Consider the following 21,352-nt stretch of genomic DNA (forward strand, 5'->3'; position numbering starts at 1 on the left):
CATATTTAATTTAATAGAATGAAGCAGAGTTAACTGAACTTTCACCAGAATATTGCATTGATATTAGATTAATTATAAAACAGTTATAAGCCTCCAAAGTGACTGGATTTTTAGTTTTTCTATTTGCCCGGCACAGGGTTACAAATAACGTCTGTATGTGCGAGATTAAACGTCAAAATTTGTTTACACAAAACATAAGATTGTAGCAGGCGCGTGCACAGAACCTGCCGGATTCGAACGGGTATCTGCGGCCAAAGGATGGATTCTACCAGTGGACAAAGACATGGACTCTTGAGGTAACATTGAAACATTGCAATCAGAATGGTTAAACTTTAAATCGCATTTTTAGCGGACAAGAGATGGTTAGGCATCATACCGAATGCTACGAAGTGCAAGCGCATTTTAATCGGCTAGTCTCATTGGCAGAATTTGATGAAACGCGTCAAGCCGATCTAGAGCGAATGAAAGGTAATGCCCAATTACTATAGTGTTGTGCAGCATCATTAACTAAAGGATCTTTTTTTCGCCTATTATTAGATCAGTTCCGTCGTTTATTGTCTCAGGAAAGGGTAAACAAATCTGATAGCATTTCGGAAGGAGTTTGGGAAAGTGATCATCGTCGGATTCGCATTACGAAGGTAGAAGGCAAATGGCAATCATTCGGGTATGAAGATGCCACCGGGAAATACGTAGAATGTCACGAAGCTTTATTCCTTATGGAAATGGTAAGAAAAGTGGCTTTTTTCGATTGGTAAAACCGGCTAATTTTTAAATGATTCGCTGTGCTTACTTCCAGAATCGGTTGATGGTTAAATGGAACCACGTGGTAGTGTCAATCGAGCAAGGCTATAGTTTATTTCTTGGACATCCCGAAACACTCACGCTGGAAGAGTACCAAGTGTATTCAATTCTGGTACGGGCTAGCTATTACGTGCTTCGGTATGATTCGTCACGAAAGTACTGTACTGCGAAATCGGATTTACTCAGTACCGAAGAACAGTGTGTTTGGAAGAATCTGTTCGAAATGTTAAATCAATCAAACCCACGGGAAAGTGGCTCCATCGCAAAAGAAAATCCGAAATTGTACGAATCGGTAAGACGTTCGATGAGAAAGTACTGTAACATGATCAGAAAATCGTCGTCGTCATCCTCAAACCATGCTTCAACGTGTGACGATGATATGGCGCAGTCTAAGGGCGAACCAGCCAATAAGAGACAAAAGCTAGAAAACACAGCTACAAGTAGAGAAAATGATGGATTTAAAAGAATCGAACAGTTCCGCCGGATGTTCAGCAGGTTCGACATCGTACACAGTTTTATCGAAGAAGGCCTATCGGACGCTGTCGAGCCGGAAACGGACAGTAGTTTACGGCTGGTGTTTGACTTGTTTGCTACCGAGTCTCAAACATTCAAGAAAAGTTTCCCTCCTCTCCCGATTGCGAGGATTATTGTACGAAGGTAATTTAACACTGCTAGACGATCGGAATACGGACATTCTCATGAAATTACTATTTTTATTCACAGATCATCTCAACCAATGCCTCATTTTACCGACCTGCAAAGACTGTTCCGGCAACAGAAGACACCGGTTCCACTAATGTTAATGCTCGTTTCGGAAAGCTTATCAGTGCACTGCTTTCTATACGATATTCGAAAAGTTCCTCGAAATATCATTGCGTTGCCGGATGAAAATTTGACGAGATAAAAAAGAACGAAAGTATGTATTACAATGATTTGATATATTTCTCTGGCATACAATTAAATTACAACTACGCGGCTCACGAAACACTTTTCATCAACCGTTCCACCTGCTCCTTGCGTACATTCTTAATATGCGCAGCGACCATTTTTTTCGGATCCTGTTTGAACGCTTTATCGTTCAGCACCCTTTTCATGGTACGACAGCGTTTCATAAATTCTCGCTTGCTTTGATTCCTTCGCTCCGTTTGACGCTGTTTCCTCGTTTTCGGTTCCGCCTTCTTGTCGTACTTCGGTACACCTGTCTTGAGTGCTGCTGCCGATTTTACCTCAAACAACGATTCTAGCGATGGTAGTGCATCCAGCAACGGCTTCAAATCACCGGTGATAGCCGTCTGTTCGCGCTTCTTACGATCCTTATCCTGCTTGAACGCTTGCTTTGTAAGTTCGACCTTTTTCAGCATTTCCTCCTTGCGGAATTGTTTCTTTTCCTTCTTCGACAGACGGGAAATGGCTAGCTTGCGGAGCTTTTTGGTTTTCACTCCCTCATCTTGTTCTGGCACATCAGCGGGTAATTTGTCAGCTTTTTTAGGTGATTTATCTGCCGGCGGAGGCGGACTGCTTTTCGTGCCACTGTCCTTCTTCGGTTTGCTTTCGATAATCTTAAAGCTGGTTGTTTCGGGCCCGTTTAGTAGCACCGGCGTTGTGCGATAGATGGGAAAAGGCCCTTTCACCTTATTGCTATCGTCGCCAGGCTTTAAAAACAGTTTGGGTTTTGGAAGCTTTTTGTTAAGTTTTCCCATTTTGCAAGGGATATCGAGTGTATTTGCTGCGTGTACCTACAGAGAACGAGATTTGTTTTGAACGTGCTGTATTGAGGACCATGCGTGTTGTTGATCGACAGAGCACAGGGTGACTATGAAGGAGCTTTCTGACAGAAGGTTGCTAGTGTGTATTCATCTTGGTCGAAACTGTCAAAGAGAAGGTTTGTTTTGTTTGTGTTTGGTGCAAAAAGTTTAAAGAGTATTGTTTACATTGTGCATCGTCCAGAGATTTTACTGTATTGCAGTATATTTCGATTTATTTTAAGCACTGACCACGAATTTAGTAAGAATGTCGGACAGTGAAGAAACTCAAGTAAAAGTGGAATTTAAAAAGAAGGGCAAGAAACAACTCCGCCAAAGGAAACCTTCCAACAGTGAAGACGATGAACTCGAACAAGATGCTGAAGCTGATACTTTGTACGCACATATATCGTTTATAGAAGCATACTTGTTAGCACTAACATAAAAAAAAATCAAATTTCTAGGTCAAAACTGGAAGAAACGAAAGAACGACAAAGACTGCGCAACAGACGAAACGGTGTTAATATTCTTAGCTTGGCCGCTGGTAAAAAAATATCCATCGAAGAAGAGGTTACGGTGGTAAGAATCTATCGTTCAGTTTGCACCATAACGTGACTGCAATCAAAGTAATTCTCATTGCAGAAAGATCCGTTCAATATCAAAACTGGTGGTATGGTAAATATGCAAGCGTTGAAGGCAGGAAAGTTGAAAACAGCTGTCGAAGATCCGTACGATACAGGCATAGGCACGCAGTTTTCCGCGGAAACAAACAAACGCGACGAGGATGAAGAAATGATGAAGTAAGTTCTTGGTTTGTCATTATCGATTAAGAAGAAGGAACAAAATGCGAAACAATGCGTCCATCTCTTTTAGGTACATTGAAGAAGAACTAGGTAAACGGAAGGGCATTGCGCAAGAGCAGGACAACCAAGTGGAGGGCGAATCTTCCACCAAGTATCTGAGTCCGGAAGAAGCGGCACTCCTGTCGCTGCCGGCACACCTTAGCCAAACGTCGTCCCAGCGTTCGGAAGAAATGTTATCGAATCAAATGCTGAGCGGCATACCGGAGATAGATCTTGGCATTGAGGCCAAAATCAAAAACATCGAAGCAACGGAAGAGGCAAAGCTCAAGTACATGCAAGAGCAGCAAAGGAAGAAAGATCTTCCATCACACTTTGTCCCCTCGAATATGGCCGTTAACTTTATGCAGCATAATCGCTACCGGATCGAGAATCCTGCCCCTACGAAGCGCCGTTACCAGGAGGAACATCGGGATCAGCGTGGCGAGGATCGTGTGCCGAAGAAAGCGACGGACGATTATCATTTCGATAAGTTCAAAAAGCAATACCGACGCCATTGAGGGATGGAAGCAATGAGGTGTATAATAAAAAAAAGCTCAGGATATAATGTTTATAATGAACCACCGTTTATTAATAGCATTTATGTTGAGTTAATTGAAACACACCTTGTTGAAGTTGAAGTTCCCAAAAACACACGTAGAATTTTTCTCACTTTGGCGATTTTTGCTTCTTGTAGCTGAACGATTCAGTCTAATCGGAGTAATGAGAACGGTCAAACATTAGTTTCCGTTTACTATTCAACAATGGGCAGTTCAAAGTCATTGATATCTGGTCAATACATAAGAAAAGGCTGATGGAAATGAAGGTCTTTTTCATGATATTCTGTCCTTTCTTCTTCCTGTACGACTATTTTTTCGACACCGTACACTTGTTCGTATTTCCATTGCAGTTTCGTGCCTTCACTAGCATTGAAGTCTTTCGATACATGTAATAGACCTTGTAATCTATTTCCTTTTGCAGGCAATTGCTTTCGTTCTGGGATTATTTCATTTAAAGCTCAACTTTTGAAGAATACAATACACACCAACATTTGCCATAAGCCGCTTAATCCTTCCATAACCCTGTCTCCCTGGATCTAGATAGTGTGTCCTATTGTGAACTAAGAACTTTCTTTTACCATCCAATCCGATCGATGCAATTTTCTCAACCAATGCTAAAAGAACAAATGTGTACCCACAGTCTATGGGGTTTTCTCATCGCAGTCCTAGGTATCTGTGTTTGCTGATAACTAAGTTTATTACTAATATATTATAATTATGTAGTCTTGCATTAAAGCCCTAAAATATGGTAAAGTGAACCTACGAGCCTATATGAATCTAACTATCACACTCCCTTGAAACGTAATGCTTCTCCGAGACGAGAAGAAAGCAACCTGCGACTCTGCTGCATCAAAACAGATTTGCAGGACCAACCGTATACACCCCGGCCCATTTTCGTTGGTTGTTATCATAGTAGCTTAGTAGTAGTTTATGATGCTAGTAATTTTGCTGCGTTGCTAGGCGACACGCTATTTACAGGCACATATATACACATACATGCCGAAAAACGCAGCGAAAGAACGGTGAACCGTTCTTAATCAACGGGTCACTCCGTTGGTTACAGTCATATTTTCTATCAAACGCAATTCTCAATACACACACGTACACACACACACAAACACAATATAGACACATATACACGCACACGTAGTGCATGAAGCAGAGCAGGTAGTAATACTCGCAACCATAGCACAACAATGTTGAGGTTCCGGAGGGGAGCAAAGTATTTGTTTTGTCTTCACTTTTTTGATCGAGTTTTTTAAGGATTCTTTTTGTTACAAAGCCAATAGCAGGAGTAATTGGTATACTGTATAGTAACAAGATTTTGTCTCATAATTAAAGAAAAAAAAAAATGTTTACCATTTCTTCTTTGGGCAAGGGCATGTGTTTGTCGTACGGTGTGTTATTGATTGGTAAGATTAAATAAGAGCGTAAGCGTTACTGTAAGAATAATTATAATAGTTCCTGCACAATGCACTGATGTCTTCTTTCACTCTTATTTCAACCAATTCATCGCATCGTCAATTGTCCTTTCCGCTCCTAATCCGTACCTCTTTGGGTTTTGTAACACTCATTAGTATTGCCCAACAGCAACGAAAATACTAACGTATGCATTAAACAAATGGACTAATTTTCAGTGTGTAAGAAACAATCCAATTTTAATCAAATCCAAACAGAGCTACCTTACAGTATGATTGCCGTAAAGGATTCGCCTTTGAACCTTTTACTAGGGCTTCGTCTAGGGGACAGCTCTCGATGGCATAATGGCAACGGCTCCAGTTGCTAACACGATTTTCCCAATATGAAATCCCAACCGAGGATGTTGTGATTATCCAGTAACAAGAACTATCAATCAAGAATCAAGTCAAGAAATCTAGAAATGATAGCCCAAGCAAGCCACTTATCCCGAAAGTCTTGTACCAAAGCAGGAAGATACCATATAAGTTTTTTTTTTTTATTCATCAGGGACGGCCAGGCCGTATTGCTAAGATACCATATAAGTTAGCCAAAATTCTTTTCTATCAACGCCTACCACGAACTCAACCTTCGAAAAACATTTTTGACACCTACATCCGAAAGCAGACTTTGGTTATGATTTTTGCATAACAATGTCTATCTTTTCCAGGACTTTCTCCACTATTCAGACAGAGACTCTGACCATCTGGATACACCCTATGTTCTTGGTTTTCTCTACAAGGAAGGATATGTACCTCATGATCTTCAACTTCTCCATTTTTGGATAGGGTTGATTCCAATTTCTTGACTTTCTTGATCAAAGAGCCTGTCGCAACGGTGCCAGTCTTCACAAGGGAGGACCGGTGTTTAAATCCCTTCCAGAACGTTCCCCTGTAGAAAGCCCAACTGAATATCCAACTACGGTGGTATCTTCAAGTGTAGCAAGCCATTCGATGGCCGGCATGACCTTAGTAGATCGTTAAGCCAAAAAGAAGAATTTGGAGTACAGGTATGTTTACAAGTTTAGTCTATTTTTTTAATGCATACGTAAGATAATATTTTTGTTGTGGCAATCTCTCTTGCTCTTTCCTCGCGCCTTCCTAGTTACAATGACCCGTAATCGGAACCATCCATGGCGCGATAGTTTCGAATTATCGTTAGGATCAGCATGAGTAGTGATTATAATACTTTCGACTTGTTTTTCCCACTATTACCACCACCACCACCCCCAACACTACCCTGCAATAGAACCGACGGCGGTGCAGTAGAGTTGTGCAGATTATGTATAATTTTCATCCTTTTGTTCGACAGTGCTGTGAGTGATGATGCGCTACGTTTCAATGCATGCATCGCTATACGCTGGTCGGTTGAAGCGATGCTACTAACGGCGGCGGATCCATCATCATCCGCGCTCTTACCGGTAGTCGCAGCACCAGCATTGTTGTGCAGCTCTTTCGATTGTTGCATAGATGAGATAAGATTTTTGAAATAAGCGTTACTGAGCAGACAGGACAACTTTTCCGATCGGCCCGCCTGTTCGGGTGTAGTCAGAATTAAACGGCGCTGACCACGATTCGTAGAACTGGTACGATTTATTGCCGTACTGCCACTACCTAAACCTCCACCCGTAGGACTTCCGATACCTCCTGTCGCACCGTTCATGCTGCCAGTCTGATCGTTACCGATCTTACCTTTGCCAGCTCCGGTCGGTGATGCTAACGAAGCCAGCAAGATATCACTCCCGGTACGACCTCCGATCAGCTGCCCAACCGTTCGCGGCCCACTTGCACCGAGCGGGGAATGAGGTGCAGTGCCAGAGATGGTTGTCCCGCTAGGTGACATTAATCGTTTACCTTCCAGATTGGCAGTTTCGTGCATCAGGTTACGTCGAATGGAGAGTAGCTTACGGTTTGTAACGTATCCACCGGCCAGACGGCGCAATTGAAAGTTATTTACGTGCAGCGGTTTCGGTAGCGCACTGTACCACATCTTAACGCCCCGAGCCTCCTCGTGCTGTTCGGGTGTGTGAGTTAAGGCCTGTTGCTGTTGCTTCTGGAGATGCCTTTCCCGAAGGAACTCTTCGTCCACCTTTTTCAGCAGCATCAGCTTCGATATATCAACCGGACCGTTAACAGTAAGTGGGTCGATCTCGGATACTGCCTTCAAGCCCGAAATGTTGTCGATAAAGTGTTGCTCGACTAGCGACAGACTTGACAGCTGATTCGGCGTTAGTATGATAGAATCGGCCAGATCACCCTGGAGCTGCGGTATGACTAGCGGATTAGTTGCCGCCGGTAGGAGATTTATCGTCGGCACGATATCATCGATACTGTCCACCAAATCCGTCGTCTGTTGCGATTGTACGCCAGGAAGCGGACGGGGCTGTTGCTGCTGTTGTACTGCATCGGCCGACTGGGCTAGGTTGTGGGCAAATGTTTGTAGCGTGTAATTTATCTGATCGTTGTACGAGGGCATGCTTAGATCGGGTAATCCATTTGAATTCTGGCCTGCAACTGTGCCTGTCGGCGGGGCGTGTGTAGTCAACCGGTACGCAGCGCTAGGATCGTCAAGCGGAAGCTGATCGATCAGCTCGCTGGGAATGAAGGTGGTTTGTGGTTCGTTAGCTCCGCAATCAACAACTCCGGGTGGTAGCATGGAGTTTGTTGCATTGCCCGTACTGACCACGGTGGTCCCAGTACCAACATCACCTACGGGTGTGCCACCGTGCGTCATGTTGACCAAGTTTGTGCCGGCCAGATTCATTGAGGATATCACAGATAATGGAAGGGTGACCGTCAAGCCGTCGGATTGCATAAGATTAGTTGTGCCGTACTGCTGTTGCTGTGTTCCGTCGCTACCATCAACCGACAGCTTCAGGAGATTCGTATTGGCGTCCATTACGATCGCAGTATGATCTTGCTGTGCCAGGACCGGCTCTTCGCTGGTAAATTGTGCTCCTAGCAGATCGACGGTGTTGTTTTGCATCATATGCTGGATTTGCTGTGTCGGGTTTTCGCGCGAGTGTCCATGCTTAAGTGAGATCGCACGATGATGGACCACGTTCGATGACTTTGTCGGTGGATTCGAAGTTGACGAACTGCTGTTGTGAGACCGGGAAGAGGACGTTTTGTGCTTCGAACGATCGCTCGATGGTAACTTTTGGCTGGACGACGCGTGCGATGAGGAGTTGGAAGAAGAGTGATGCGAACTTTTACCTATCGATGAATCGGGACCAGTGGAACCTCCCGTTTGCATAGTGGAAGATCGTCCATGATTCTCTCCTGCCGTAGCGCTTCGCCTTTCCCCGCTAACAGTGTCGAATCCGGTAGACGAGCTGCTGTTTGATTCCATCACATCGAGGAACGCAGCCGAGGTGCCTCCTATATCGTCCTTTAGCGTCGAAGATGGTAGAGCATTGCTAGTCGCCATACCGCGCATTTCCGCTATCAGTTTGTCCAATGTTTTACTCCTGCCCGGCACGGCTCTGCGTTGCGATAGGGAGTGTGACTTGCAGGTAAGCGGACGTGTACAGTGTCGTTTACCATCTGGCGTCACAACACCGCAATGTCGATCCGGATCAAACTCTCGTGCACGCGGCGCATCACTTTTCCGTTCCGATTTTATATGTTGCGGAACATTGACGGAACTACTGCTGCTACCACTACTACTGCTGCTACTACTACTGCTACTGCTGCTCGAGGACGACGAAGAGGAGGACGATGAAGACGACGAAGACGAAGATGACGATGAAGACGATGGTGAGGAACTGGATGAGGAAGAGGAAGCTTGCTTGGAGCCACGCTTCGAGGACGATTTCGTTGGCCCAGCTGCTGTCGCTCCGGTGCTGGACATACTCGGCTCAGCGCTGCATCCATTCGAATTGCTACCGATCGCAAACGTTGCCTTCTTTTCCAACATACCCGAACAGTTGCTCATGAGCACTAGCGGTACGCCACTGCTACCGATTGCACCACCGGCCGGAAATTCACGCCCAAAATCGTCATTACTTTCGCCCGTGGTCGAAATGGAAGCTTTCGAGAACGAAGACGAAAGCGAATTGTTGCTGTTGTTGTTGTTGCTGGCAACATATCCGGCCGCAGATGATTTGGAGGTGGTAGAGGAGGACGAACCACTACCAGTTCCATGCGTGGAAGCATTTTTCGTGTTTTTACTCTTCACTTTTCCACTGCCCGACGAGCGTATCTTTACCGGTGGCACTACTATAGGGCTGGCGGTCGATGGTTCTAGCATCGTCCCCGTTACATCATCGTTCTGCTGCGTACCATAGGAACTGGAAATTGTTTTACTGTCCGCGCGACCGCCTGACGATGCATCACTACCGGTTCTAATCATGCTTTCAGTCTTTTCCGTCGATGCATAGCTGTTTGTTAGGTGCTGTTCCGACAGTAAGTTGCCGCCCTTGCTGTTACTACCACCAACACTGGCCATAGGGGTCGTGCTGGCACTATTGTTCCCATTGGCATTCAGTTTAGCTGTGTGATTGATCAGCGAATGGTGCCGGTTTGTCATGTGTTTTTGTAAACCCTGTGGTTTTACCACACTGCTGCAGATATCACAGATTACCGCATAGAATGGATCCGTCTCTGGGCAGATGCCGTACAGGCCCATATCGGCTTTGTCCAGGCGCATTACACTTCCCCGCGGTCGGTTCGTCATCAGCGGGCGAACAGTGAAAGATTCGACAGAGGTGGCGCCATGTTTCGCCCCACTGCCATAGGCCGGTGTGGTCTTTGGTCCAGAAACATCGGCGAATGGTTTGCCATGTTTGGTATGCACCACACCACCCGTTATGCCCTCGTCTTCATCGTCTGCTATACAGGCACGTTGTCGTGTGCATGAAATGTGTAAGTGGCACGTTATGAGTAAGTAAGTTACCCTAAAAGCGCTTGTAAACGATAGCATGTTTCACTCATTTGACACTTTAATTTAATCTGTTTAATTTCCCGTGGCCTTTGGCCCAGACGTGCTAAGTTCAGTTCCACACAACTGAAATGCGATTCGACAGTTAACATTGAGTGAAAGTTGCATTCGTTTATCAGCGGTTTAAGAGAAGCGCCAGCCTCCTTCACAATATACCTACCATCGAACGTAGGTGATCCGTTGGCGGATACATCGATGAATATTTTCCACGCCTGTCCCTTCAGCTTAGACAGCCCTCCACCAAACAAAGCGTGGCAATCTCGATTCATTGTCGGAGGATGCGTTCCGTATCCCGCCCGGAGCTTACTAAGATGCTGAGATGATTGTAAAAAAACGATACTTCTTCCTTTGTGCGTTGTTGGTGGAGTCACCTGTGTGTGTACGTGTGTGGTTCTCTTTTTCCCTTTTTTCTTACTAAATGTCTGCAGTGTAGATTATCCGTCCATGGGTTGGTGGTTCCTCTTATTTTGGTCCTCCTCTTTCTCTCGTTGTGTCGTTGAGCGAATTCAGTTTACTATTTTCCGTACAGCCCCTACGCTTCGAGCCGCCGATTAATGGTGGCGTAAGATTATTTTCTGAAAATAGAATAAAACAACCCAGCATTAAAACCATGCAATAGGGAAAATACGACAATTTAGATTACACTTATTTCGTTCGGGATTACATATTATTTTGCTTCTGTCTCTGAAATTAGAAAAAGCAGCTTCACCGGAGCGAAACATCAGCTGATAGTGTAGTCACGCATACACCGGCGCAGTCGTACGCAAGCAGCAGCGAAAGAACAATTCTCGCGGCGGCGTAGGAGCGCAAGGCTTCACCGTAACGACGCACACACAACGCAGAACGAACGCATGAATGAACGAAGTATGGCGATGGTGTTTATCGTGGTAGCGTTTTTAGCATTAAAAGTCTCTCGTGCTACTGAGGTATGCTCAGTGAGAATAAGTTCAACATGCCATTTTTTTGCACCCTCGGCAAACCTATTACGCACACACACATACGTACACAAAAACACAAGCGTACGTCGAAGAACAATAGGCAAGCAGTAGAAGAGCACTGCAAGGGGTACAGAACGATTTCTCTGCAAAAAATCCGAAGGCTGCTGCTTCACAGTACTTTCGTTGCACTTGCTTTAAACCGCTCTTCGGTACAAACCACGTACTACTTCTAAGCCGACCCAAAGGGAAGGCAATTCTCTTCGTTGCAGAGCATGGAAGAATAGTGGGACAAGATAAACACGATAAGTAATTCAATTAAGATACGTTCAATTATGTTCCCATGCTTGGCTGGACAATAGGGCACGGTGCAAAAGATGTCGTGGCACACGGTGGAACGAAACTGAGTTTAGCGGTTTACGGCCAAAAAAGAATGTTAAAGATTCCATACTAAATCGTCACAAATAATCTACGACTTTAAAATCTCAAAGTCTAGTAGGATTTCTGTCCAACCAGTGCACTCGTACCATGACCATCTGATTGCTATGCAACCGACACTGAATGAGGCGAGGCACTGCTGCAGCTGAGATCTTCAATGGGCTCCTTTGTTCACGTTAAGTAGGACTCGCACACATCCGCTGCATATCACACTACCATCGCTGAGTTACGAGTTATGCTCAGTCAGTACGCGCTTTAGCAAAATCCTTGCCTATACGGGACGCACACACATCGCTCGGCACACTGTCCCGGCCGTACCTTGCGATAGAGGTTCACTGGGGACTTGATGACAAAACCGGAGCATACGATGAATTGCCCCAAGCAAACGCGATGTATAGTTTTCGGGTTCTTTGCTCACGAATGGACGGACCACATATGCGGCGGCTCACTATGTTGCGAAACAGAGATGAAACGTCGCTCTCGCTCTCTCTAAACAAAACTTGACATTCGGAGCATAGGTCAGTACGCTCGATTCAACCCCCGCAAGCTCCTTCTTCACACACATACACACTGGCACACACCCACGACGGGGATGCTGTGCTGTGATGGGGTTTTGCAAGGACGAAACAGAGAGCATAAAGGAAAGTCCGACACAGATGGGCCGGAGGGGCAGCAACGTATTGCGCGATTGAGAGCGAGAGACGTTTCGCGGTTGCGAAAAGAAATCGCCAACAATAGCAACAACAGCAGCACCCAGACAACGTCGCCCAAACACATTATTCCCAATTGAAAACCCTTTTCACCCCACCACATCTTTCTTACGTTGTTCGGTCTATGCACGCACCAACCTATGATGATCGCCACTATTTCAGCAACACTACACAACAACAACACACTACAATCGCAAGTGGCACTGGCTGGTTATGTTGGACTCCGTAACACATTCTCTATTGGCACAACAAGCAGACTGTGATGAACTCGTGAGAAGAGGGGTTGCTGGGACAACCACGGACAATTCTTTTCGGATGTGTATAGCAGCAGCACATCGATATGCTGCACGGCTGGCTTCACGGAGGACGCTGGAGGGTTTTATGTGGGTTTCAGGCAGTCGTTACCCGTTCCGGAGGACGGGCACAAAATCAGAGCAGTGCGCTTACCATCTCTAAAATTACGTACGAGAGACGATCGAGTCCACCACGCTCTGGCCCTAGTGTTCTGTGTGTGTGATGTTTTTTATGTTGATGTTTTCAGCTGTCACCGCGATTTACATCGTCCCTAGTCGGTTTATGGCCGTTGGTGCATGGTTTGGATTTTAACGAAGCCAGCGTACAATGGACGAAGTACATGGGCGATCGTGGACACGTTGCAAATTTTAAAAAATATATTATCTTTTTTTTTAAATTCGACACTAGTTTATGCCATCCTTTGCAATTATTCCATGCACTAATTCATAAAAGTAGCTTTCAAATACCTACGAAATGATTAAAGTAGGTCTGTTTCATCACCTATGCATCCATCGAACAGTACAAAAAAAATCGTTTTCGGTTGATCGTACTAATCAGTTCGTTTGACTCAACAAAATTCCAAATTATCTTCATCGTTTCCTAAATTTGCCACAAAATGATGACCGATTCGGAATTTTCCAACCTGCAGGAAGAACATTTTCGCGAAATGTTTGAAATGTTCGATCGTGACGGTAGCGGTTCGATCTCCACAACTGAGCTCGGCGATCTGATGCGTGTCCTCGGGCTAAATCCGACGATGGCCGAACTCGAACAAATGGTTTACGAAGTTGATTTGGATGGCAATGGGCGTATCGAGTGGGAAGAATTTGTTGCCCTGATGAAACGGAAATCACGCGAACCGATCGATGAGAAGGAGCTGTATGCGGCCTTCAAAGTGTTCGATCGTAATGGGGACGGATTCCTGTCGGTGGAGGAATTGTCCGATGTGATGCAAAACTTTGGCGAACGGTTAACACCGAAAGAGTTGCAGGATTTGCTTGCTGAGGCAGACATCGATGGCGATGGTAGAATAAATTATGAAGAGTTCGTTTACATGTTGATGAAGTAAAAACCGGAGTGGGAAAATAAAACGATCTTCAATGTACACAGCGGTTGATTAATTTATTATCATCGAGCCCGGCTAAGCCTATGGTTATCCTGCATGATATTTAAATATTTTGACTACATCGACCATTAGTTGGGTAGCCGGTTTTTGATTAAATTTTCTATCTTTTTAATTCTTCCCTTGTCCATCAGGGAATCGCCCAACGCCATAATACTGGATCCGGCCCCACTAATTGCGGCCGCGGCAGCAGCAATCTGCTGGGATTGTGTTGAATTCCCTCCACAGGAAAGGGATTCGCTCGTTTGCTGGGCGTTTCCACTATTCTCGCCACCACCACTCGCACCGGCTCCGGACGTTGAGGAAGTCGTCCCTGTTTGCTGATGCTGAAGCTGCGGACAAGCCCGTTTGTATGCTTCAACAAGCTGTTGCTGCTCAATTTTGCGCACATTCTTCATCTCCAGTATCTTGTGAAACTCGACCACATTACTTTCCGGCATCAGCTTCAAATACTGCTCGATGTACAGTGATGCCGGATGGACGGGTTGCATCACGACTTTAATTATCATTTCTGCCTTGGCCATACCCTTCACCACCACCTTCGTGTAGCTAGCGGGTGGTTTCCGCTGTACCTGCGAACCGATCGAGGGCAGATCCATCAGGACCGTCTTAAGGCTGTGCGTATCGAGCAGCAGCTGTTCGCAGCCGAGAATGTTGCCACCGGTAGATGCGCTATTCGCTCCCTCGGAAATACTTGAGCTTGAAGCGCTTGCAACCAGTGCCGCCGATCCAGATGCGGACGAAGACCCGGAAGAGGTCGGACGAAGGCGGTACAGTGTGTTAATGTACTTTGGAATGAAAGAGTTTACAAACTTGTGACAGAACTGCGTGTAATACTTGCGACTGTTTGCTAGGTTGTCGCGTATCACCGGCACGGTTTGTTTGAGATTCGTTATGATTTGATTAACGAAGCCGCTCTGATCACCCACATTGCTGATGCTGTGCCAGGCGATTTTGGTCATCAGTAGCAGCGACTGTTCGCAGGCCGCATCTAGATCGTGTACGAGCAGCTGGATACAGTTGGAAATTATTCGATGATAGACGTCTTTCTCATCCGATAGGTCCACCTTTGCGATGTACTGTTTGTCGATTTTTTCCTTCAGCTTATCCTCCAGCTGTTGGACGGTCTCGAGACAGTACTCGGCAGTGGCCAGTATGTAGCAAATCTTGCGCATATCCTCCGATGAGAATCTAAAAGCGTTGCATTAGCCATTTTTATTATCGTGCAGACAATACTGGTAGAATGTAATCTTACCTTGGCGTTTCGCCTTCTTTCAGGAAATTATGAATAACTTGTCCCGCTGCGGTGGACAGATTTTGGAAGTCTTTCGTCAGCAGCGACATGCTGGAGCTAATCGACGATGTGGTAGAGTTCGGTGGCTGTGGTTTAGGTATGCGTGCTTCCAACACTTTGATGGCATACTCGCGGAGATACCGCTTAAACAGCAGCACCAAATCGTACATGGGCTTTTCATTGCTTAGCTGCATACATTGCACCATGCACTTTTTGTAGAATACAAACAAATCAGCACAGCTGCAATGAACAAGGAAACCTGTTATGATATATCGATTTTATGTGTGGATTTAACGAGTTTTCCTTACTTTGGTATAATTCCCGGATTAATTTCCTTAGGGACAACCATCTGTTGATTTTGTTGCGCGAACTGTTCGATCAGTGCGGTCAAATCCCGATCGATACTATCCGTGTATATGTCCAGATACGGTTTAAAGCAGCTACCGATAAGATTGTTGAACGATCCGCGCTCCTGCCGCACTTCTTCGCTGGTAGCCTCAACGAGCGTCGTACCGTTGAACCGTTTGTCAAGCAATTGTTCAAAATTAGCCGTTTTCTGTATGGCAAACAGTAACAGCTTCACGTCAACTTCCGTTCTTCGACGGGCAATTATTTTCGACAGCTCTTCGCGCGTCACTGTACAAAACTGAACGGTGATGCGTTCGGACACTTCCCAATCGGAGGGAAAAACGGTACCGAACTTTTCCTCAAAATCCAACAAATGACGCTTCACCCAGGCGTACCGCTTGTCGATCTTATCCAGCCAAGCGATGTCTTGATTTTCGTGAAACAGTTGCACGTACTCCTGGAGCTGAAGGCCTGCAACGAATGAATAGGAAAAACCCAATTTACGGACGAGGGAAACAATAATCTCAAACCTCAAACTTACTGATGAACCATTTAAGAATGTTTTTCTTCACCGGTTTGTCCAGCACCGATGCAACCTGGCACGCATCCTTCAGCTGCGTTAGCGTCATCCGATTCGCATTGCTGTGGCTCGTCGGTGAGAAGAAATTCTTAAAATCATCCGTAATTTGTGTCGCCAGTTCCGACTGGATCTGCTGCACCTGAGCGGACAGTGTTTGTATTTGCGATATCTCCGAGTACTGCTGAAAGTGCTGGTTGACCTCAATGATGGCTTGCAGTGGATTAAGCACCTCCCCGTACTGTCGACGTTCCGAGAGCCGCTTCAAGTTCTCCACCCCTCCCACCAGCATGTGCAGATGGTTCAGCGTGGTGATGGCATAGGTAAGATTGTTTTTGGCCGAATCGAGCTGCTTAATGTCGCGTGTTATTTCCTTCACCATATCTTCGGTCTTTTCCGCACGGCTTTTGATATCGGTTATGAGGGAAAACAGCTGCGTTAGGGATTGTTGCGCTTCCTTCAGCGCAACCCGCCCGTTTTCACCCGTATTTACTTGGCCCCGTACAACACTGCGGATATTGTCGTCGATAAGGCTTATGTCGCATTCCATCTTGGCGATCACCTCATCGATGTTGGACAGTGACTGTTCGTTCGGAAACAGCTGGTTGATGTAATCGGTCGGATTGAAATCCGGCTGATCGAGTGGATCGGAACTTTGCAGCACCTGTTCGATGGCACGCTGCACATCTTCCGAAAGGATGATTTCGTTGATGTGATCCTTTTTTGGATCGCTTTCATCCTCCACTAAGTTCATGGTGGAATGTTTTTTGATGTAATTTGTTGTTTGCCTATCACTTTCAGCAAATTTGTGTGCCGTTCTACAGCAGGAGGAGCTGAAACTACACGTAATATCAACAGAGTCTGCTGTCAAAACAAAATGCAATTCATAGGCCGAACTAGCTAGAGGCATCAGGTGCATCAGACAACCAAGGCTAGTAATTAAGGGTGTGCTTATTTTACTTTTCCTATTTTTCAAAATAATCGTTTACTGTCGTTTGTTGTTTGATTTTTTTTCGGAAGATTTTAGGTTTATAGAAAACAACAAAGTTCATTGAAATGATAAAAAACCAAAGGAATAGTTGCATAATTTCAAAAAATATGACAACATTTCACCATTCGGGCTAGCGCAAGTTACAGCTGTCAAAAAGTGTAAACACAAAGGCAATGTTTTGGATATGGGCCGGTCTTTTCGGCGCCGACACCTACAATTTCCTTCGCGAATGAGATAACTCTTGCGGAGCTTAAAATGCTCCGTGCGTTCCGTCGAAATGCGGTACTACGCTGGTCAGACGGTTATCGTACAGCAATAAGTTTTATCATAAGACGATATGGATCAACACATGGTAAGATAGTCAGCGGAGTGGTTCGTTTCTGTTTACAAAAAAAAGTTTTACATTGATCTTTCATAATCGAAAGATATTGCATCGGCCTATCAACCGACACACGTGGAAAGCAATTGTTCGTCCAGAACAGTTCCTCAGCTACCGCCAGAATGCGGGATGAAATTGCACACTGGCTCCTCGTTTAATCTACTTCTACCACCGCCAAACGTAACCGGAGAACTACACCTGGGCCATGCACTCACTTGCGCCATCCAGGACGCGTTGGTAAGACAGGCACGACTATCCGGAGCACGAGCCACCTGGATACCTGGCATGGATCACGCCGGTATAGCAACACAAGTGGTCGTAGAAAAACGCCTCTTTAAGGAACGAAACCTTACCCGACACGATCTTGGGAGGGACAAGTTTCTGGAAGAAGTAATGCGATGGAAGATGGAAAAGGAAGAAAGTATCCGGATGGCACTAAAGAAGCTTGGCTGCTCGATGGACTGGAGCAAAGAGTATTTTACAATGGATGATCATCAATCGGTCGCGGTAAAGGAAGCGTTTGTACAGCTGTTTGAAAAAGGGCTAATATATCGCGATCGATCTTTGGTTAACTGGTCCTGTACGCTGGAGTCGGCCATTTCGGACGTTGAGGTAGAAAACGTGGAGCTTCAAGGTCCTACGGAAATAGCCGTACCGGGATACAGCAAAAATGTCACCTTCGGACGAATGGTGGACATCGCGTACAAAGTGCAAGGTTCTACGGAAGAGATTGTCGTCTCCACAACTCGTCCGGAAACGTTTCTCGGCGATGTGGCTGTAGCCGTTCATCCGGAAGATGGCCGGTATTCACATCTACGCAACAAAGTAACGTTCCTGTGGCATCCGGTAAGGAAAGAGGAAATTCCGCTCATTTTTGACCGTGCGGTCGATCGTTCGTTCGGCACGGGAGCAGTTAAAATAACACCAGCGCACGATCGGTTCGATTTCGAGATGGCTCGGCGTCATCATCTGGCAACGGTCGAGGTGATCGATGAGCGTGGCTCAGTGCACAAACATTTCGGCCCATTTACCGGATTGCCCCGGTACGAGGCACGCGAAGCGTTGATGGACTACCTTACGAAGCTTTCGCTCGTGCGTGGTATAAGATCGCATACGATGCTTCTCCCACTGTGCTCACGGTCGAAGGATGTTGTGGAGCTTCTGCTACGTCCGCAATGGTTCGTCAGCTGCCACGAAATGGCACAACGAGCGATGGAAGTGGTACGGGACGGCAGGCTCACGATCGTCCCTAAAACGTTCGAAAGGGAATGGTTCCGTTGGTTGGAGAATTGTCACGATTGGTGCATTTCAAGACAGCTTTGGTGGGGTCATCGTATTCCGGCGTACGTGGTTCGTTCCGAAAATGGAAAGAATGAACAATGGATAGCGGCACGATCGATGGATGAAGCATGGGAAAAGTGTGGCACAATGCTGCCAAACGTCCCACGCGATGCGATAGCCATCGAGCAGGATCACGATGTGCTGGATACATGGTTTTCTTCAGCACTGTTACCCTTTTCATCGACAGGATGGCCCTTGAAAGCTTCGGAAGAATTTTATCCACTTCATTTGATGGAAACCGGACATGATATACTATTTTTCTGGGTCGCCCGTATGGTAATGCTTGGTCAGGAACTAACCGGTAAGTTACCGTTCGATCGAATTCTCCTCCACGGTATTATCTGTGACGAAGCCGGAAGGAAAATGTCCAAAAGTTTGGGCAACGTGATAAAACCGGATCATGTAATACATGGGATTTCGTTGGAAAAATTACAAACCGAAGCGGAAACGTCACACCGGCAAGGCATACTGTCGGAGAGTGAGCTATCCAAATCGAGTGCCGGACAGCGTAAAATGTTCCCCAACGGTATACCGGAGTGTGGTATCGATGCGCTACGCTTCACACTTTGCTCGTCGAATGTAAAGAATCATTTCATCCACTTTAATGTACAAGAAGCGTACACAAATAAGCTATTTTTTAACAAAATTTGGCAAGCCACACGCTACACGTTGGGGTGTGTGGAACGGTACGGTGGTACCGATCAAACGAATGAAGGGTTGCGAAAACAAGCCGATCGTTTAACGTTGATGGATCGCTGGATATTAAGCCGTCTGGGACATACAGTGCAACAGTGCCGAGAGGCATTTGAGGGCTACAATTTTCATCTCGCAACAGGTGCGTTGAAAACGTTTTTCTACAGCAACTTTTGTGATGTATATTTGGTAAGTACGGTTGTGGGAGGAATTTGGGATAAATTTTCCACAAAATAAAATTAATTCAAAACTTACCTTTCAGGAAACGACAAAAATCAACATAAAACAAGACGGTGGTGCTAACGGGGCAGCGTCGATGCACTGTGCTGTACTAAAATACTGCCTTACAGTTGGTCTGCTTCAAATGGAACCATTCACACCGTACCTATCGCAACAGCTTCTCAAGCATTTAACTCCATCGAGCTCGGTGGCAAACGATTTGACAAGCGTTACGAGGTGGATCGACACGACGCTCGAGCAAAATATTGATGAAATGCTAAATTTATGTCAGCGTGTAAGACAGACGAAAAACGAGTACAATCCACCGATCGTTCGGAAACATAATCCGATCGTGCACATACACGCCAAAGCACGCGAACTGGCCGATTTACTACAAAACCAAAAAGACACAATACAACAACTAACGCACTGCAACGGGATCGTGCTACATGACGACGAACGTTCATTCAACGGTACACAGTACGTGGCCAAGTGTGCCCCAAGCCATCACTGTTTAATTGGAATTGTGGCAGAATCGATGCATCAAGCAAACACTGTTAGCGATGGAAGCAAAAAGATGCTAGCGAAATTAGACGCAGAAATAGAGAAACTCCTAAAGACGATCGGTAACGAAGGGTACAAAAAATCGGCCAGCGAAAGTGTACAGAAACGCCATCAAGAGAAGGTAATTAATCTGCGGATAAGAAATTTTTCCGTTGAAATTATTATCAGATGCTTTTATACGTTCACTTTTAGCTTAATCGGTTGCAGCAGCAGAAGGAAGAGATGCGTAAAATGGCATCATGAGGGCAGGTGTTTCTCGTAAGGCGAAGGAAACTCTAGTCAGTGGATTAACGTTAATGTTTTAAGGGGTTGTTACACGGTGGAAAACGCTGTCATCGGTTTCGGCATCTATCCTTCACAGCCGGTTTAAAAATCGGAATTCAGCATGAACAATTCCGATTTCGTTTTGTGTGGCAAATATCTGTGAAATGGAATCTTCTTCATCTTGGCTAAACGACCTCTAAGGTTACGCCGGTCATCGAATGGCTTACTAGACTTACCGATACCACGTAGTTGGATAGTCCATCCTCACCACGGGGGAACGGTCCGGATGGGAAACCCGGTTCTGCCGTTTGAAAACCGGCGCCACTGTCGCATACACCACTGTGCCGCCCCAACGTATAATTGAATACGAGGCGTTATTTTTGTCCCGGATGTGTTATCACACGAAAGTATGGCATTTTTCTGCCGAAGGCCTTTAATTACCGACAAAATCCAAAATCAGCCGACAGAATTATCTCCCGTGTTTCTACCCCTCTCATGAAATCTAGTAGGCTGTTCCCTTTTTGATTCTCTCATCACAGACATACATAGACGGCGCCAACTGGTAGTTCTTGTAAAAGCGTTGTAAAAAAAACTGGTTGTAATTTGTAAATCCATCACAACAGGAACATTACAAGTCCTGGAGGCTATCTGTTACATGTAATAAAGAACTTGAGATTTACAAAAGCAAAGAGCTTGGAGACTGACTGTTGTGTAAATCCCGAAATTGCTCAGCTGATAGATCCATTTCTCGGCTGATCAACCACCACTCTTTGACTTCCTTTCCCCAACGAAAGCGGAATAGGCATCCATAATCCCCTAACAGTTACTCGAAGCAAAGTGGTAA

At 45.6% G+C, this 21,352-nt stretch overlaps 8 protein-coding genes across 8 annotated transcripts in view; 4 read left to right on the plus strand and 4 right to left on the minus strand.

Moving 5' to 3' along the window:
- LOC126562120 (sialin-like) overlaps positions 1 to 21,352 on the minus strand; it is a 293,788-nt gene that overhangs the window by 221,643 nt on the left and 50,793 nt on the right. The gene's annotated exons all lie outside the window — the stretch shown is intronic.
- LOC126562431 (tRNA-splicing endonuclease subunit Sen54) lies at positions 259 to 1,718 on the plus strand. Its single transcript, XM_050218943.1, has 5 exons — positions 259 to 296; positions 350 to 468; positions 538 to 725; positions 797 to 1,458; positions 1,525 to 1,718. The coding sequence occupies exons 1-5, from the start codon at positions 259 to 261 to the stop codon at positions 1,703 to 1,705; spliced, it is 1,188 nt and encodes a 395-aa protein (XP_050074900.1). The 3' UTR covers positions 1,706 to 1,718.
- On the minus strand, positions 1,771 to 2,516 carry LOC126563456 (ribosome biogenesis protein SLX9 homolog). Its single transcript, XM_050220101.1, has one exon. It carries the CDS (start codon positions 2,499 to 2,501, stop codon positions 1,779 to 1,781), a length of 723 nt encoding a protein of 240 aa, XP_050076058.1. The 5' UTR covers positions 2,502 to 2,516; the 3' UTR covers positions 1,771 to 1,778.
- LOC126562715 (telomere length and silencing protein 1 homolog) lies at positions 2,777 to 3,908 on the plus strand. The gene is made up of 4 exons (XM_050219282.1): positions 2,777 to 2,939; positions 3,008 to 3,122; positions 3,186 to 3,343; positions 3,417 to 3,908. The coding sequence occupies exons 1-4, from the start codon at positions 2,812 to 2,814 to the stop codon at positions 3,901 to 3,903; spliced, it is 888 nt and encodes a 295-aa protein (XP_050075239.1). The 5' UTR covers positions 2,777 to 2,811; the 3' UTR covers positions 3,904 to 3,908.
- LOC126561418 (uncharacterized) lies at positions 6,514 to 10,607 on the minus strand. The gene is made up of 2 exons (XM_050217551.1): positions 10,499 to 10,607; positions 6,514 to 10,229 (listed from the first exon to the last, which is right to left on the minus strand). Exons 1-2 carry the CDS (start codon positions 10,605 to 10,607, stop codon positions 6,577 to 6,579), a joined length of 3,762 nt encoding a protein of 1,253 aa, XP_050073508.1. The 3' UTR covers positions 6,514 to 6,576.
- On the plus strand, positions 13,332 to 13,784 carry LOC126563218 (calmodulin-beta-like). The gene has a single exon (XM_050219846.1). It carries the CDS (start codon positions 13,332 to 13,334, stop codon positions 13,782 to 13,784), a length of 453 nt encoding a protein of 150 aa, XP_050075803.1.
- On the minus strand, positions 13,910 to 16,820 carry LOC126561584 (vacuolar protein sorting-associated protein 53 homolog). Its single transcript, XM_050217819.1, has 4 exons — positions 16,022 to 16,820; positions 15,441 to 15,951; positions 15,094 to 15,372; positions 13,910 to 15,029 (listed from the first exon to the last, which is right to left on the minus strand). The coding sequence occupies exons 1-4, from the start codon at positions 16,809 to 16,811 to the stop codon at positions 13,910 to 13,912; spliced, it is 2,700 nt and encodes an 899-aa protein (XP_050073776.1). The 5' UTR covers positions 16,812 to 16,820.
- On the plus strand, positions 17,304 to 20,487 carry LOC126561543 (valine--tRNA ligase-like). Its single transcript, XM_050217757.1, has 4 exons — positions 17,304 to 17,400; positions 17,474 to 19,650; positions 19,724 to 20,365; positions 20,437 to 20,487. Exons 1-4 carry the CDS (start codon positions 17,304 to 17,306, stop codon positions 20,485 to 20,487), a joined length of 2,967 nt encoding a protein of 988 aa, XP_050073714.1.

The sequence above is a fragment of the Anopheles maculipalpis genome, chromosome 3RL (assembly GCF_943734695.1).
Source record: "Anopheles maculipalpis chromosome 3RL, idAnoMacuDA_375_x, whole genome shotgun sequence".
NCBI classification, from domain to species: Eukaryota; Metazoa; Arthropoda; class Insecta; order Diptera; family Culicidae; genus Anopheles; species Anopheles maculipalpis.

Excerpts from the sequence above, each read along its gene's own strand:
- LOC126562431 (XM_050218943.1), top strand. The coding sequence starts at position 259 with ATGGATTCTACCAGTGGACAAAGACATGGACTCTTGAG. Across the intron at positions 469-537 it reads CGATCTAGAGCGAATGAAAG|ATCAGTTCCGTCGTTTATTG; the intron begins GTAATGCCCAAT and ends GCCTATTATTAG. Across the intron at positions 1,459-1,524 it reads GCGAGGATTATTGTACGAAG|ATCATCTCAACCAATGCCTC; the intron begins GTAATTTAACAC and ends TTTTATTCACAG.
- LOC126563456 (XM_050220101.1), bottom strand. The coding sequence starts at position 2,501 with ATGGGAAAACTTAACAAAAAGCTTCCAAAACCCAAACTGTTTTTAAAG.
- LOC126562715 (XM_050219282.1), top strand. The coding sequence starts at position 2,812 with ATGTCGGACAGTGAAGAAACTCAAGTAAAAGTGGAATTTAAAAAGAAG. Across the intron at positions 2,940-3,007 it reads GATGCTGAAGCTGATACTTT|GTCAAAACTGGAAGAAACGA; the intron begins GTACGCACATAT and ends TCAAATTTCTAG. Across the intron at positions 3,123-3,185 it reads TCGAAGAAGAGGTTACGGTG|AAAGATCCGTTCAATATCAA; the intron begins GTAAGAATCTAT and ends TTCTCATTGCAG.
- LOC126561418 (XM_050217551.1), bottom strand. The coding sequence starts at position 10,607 with ATGAATCGAGATTGCCACGCTTTGTTTGGTGGAGGGCTGTCTAAGCTG. Across the intron at positions 10,230-10,498 it reads CGGATCACCTACGTTCGATG|CAGACGATGAAGACGAGGGC; the intron begins GTAGGTATATTG and ends GTGCCTGTATAG.
- LOC126563218 (XM_050219846.1), top strand. The coding sequence starts at position 13,332 with ATGATGACCGATTCGGAATTTTCCAACCTGCAGGAAGAACATTTTCGC.
- LOC126561584 (XM_050217819.1), bottom strand. The coding sequence starts at position 16,811 with ATGAACTTAGTGGAGGATGAAAGCGATCCAAAAAAGGATCACATCAAC. Across the intron at positions 15,952-16,021 it reads CATTCTTAAATGGTTCATCA|GCCTTCAGCTCCAGGAGTAC; the intron begins GTAAGTTTGAGG and ends CATTCGTTGCAG. Across the intron at positions 15,030-15,093 it reads AAAGAAGGCGAAACGCCAAG|ATTCTCATCGGAGGATATGC; the intron begins GTAAGATTACAT and ends CAACGCTTTTAG.
- LOC126561543 (XM_050217757.1), top strand. The coding sequence starts at position 17,304 with ATGCTCCGTGCGTTCCGTCGAAATGCGGTACTACGCTGGTCAGACGGT. Across the intron at positions 19,651-19,723 it reads ACTTTTGTGATGTATATTTG|GAAACGACAAAAATCAACAT; the intron begins GTAAGTACGGTT and ends CTTACCTTTCAG. Across the intron at positions 20,366-20,436 it reads AGAAACGCCATCAAGAGAAG|CTTAATCGGTTGCAGCAGCA; the intron begins GTAATTAATCTG and ends GTTCACTTTTAG.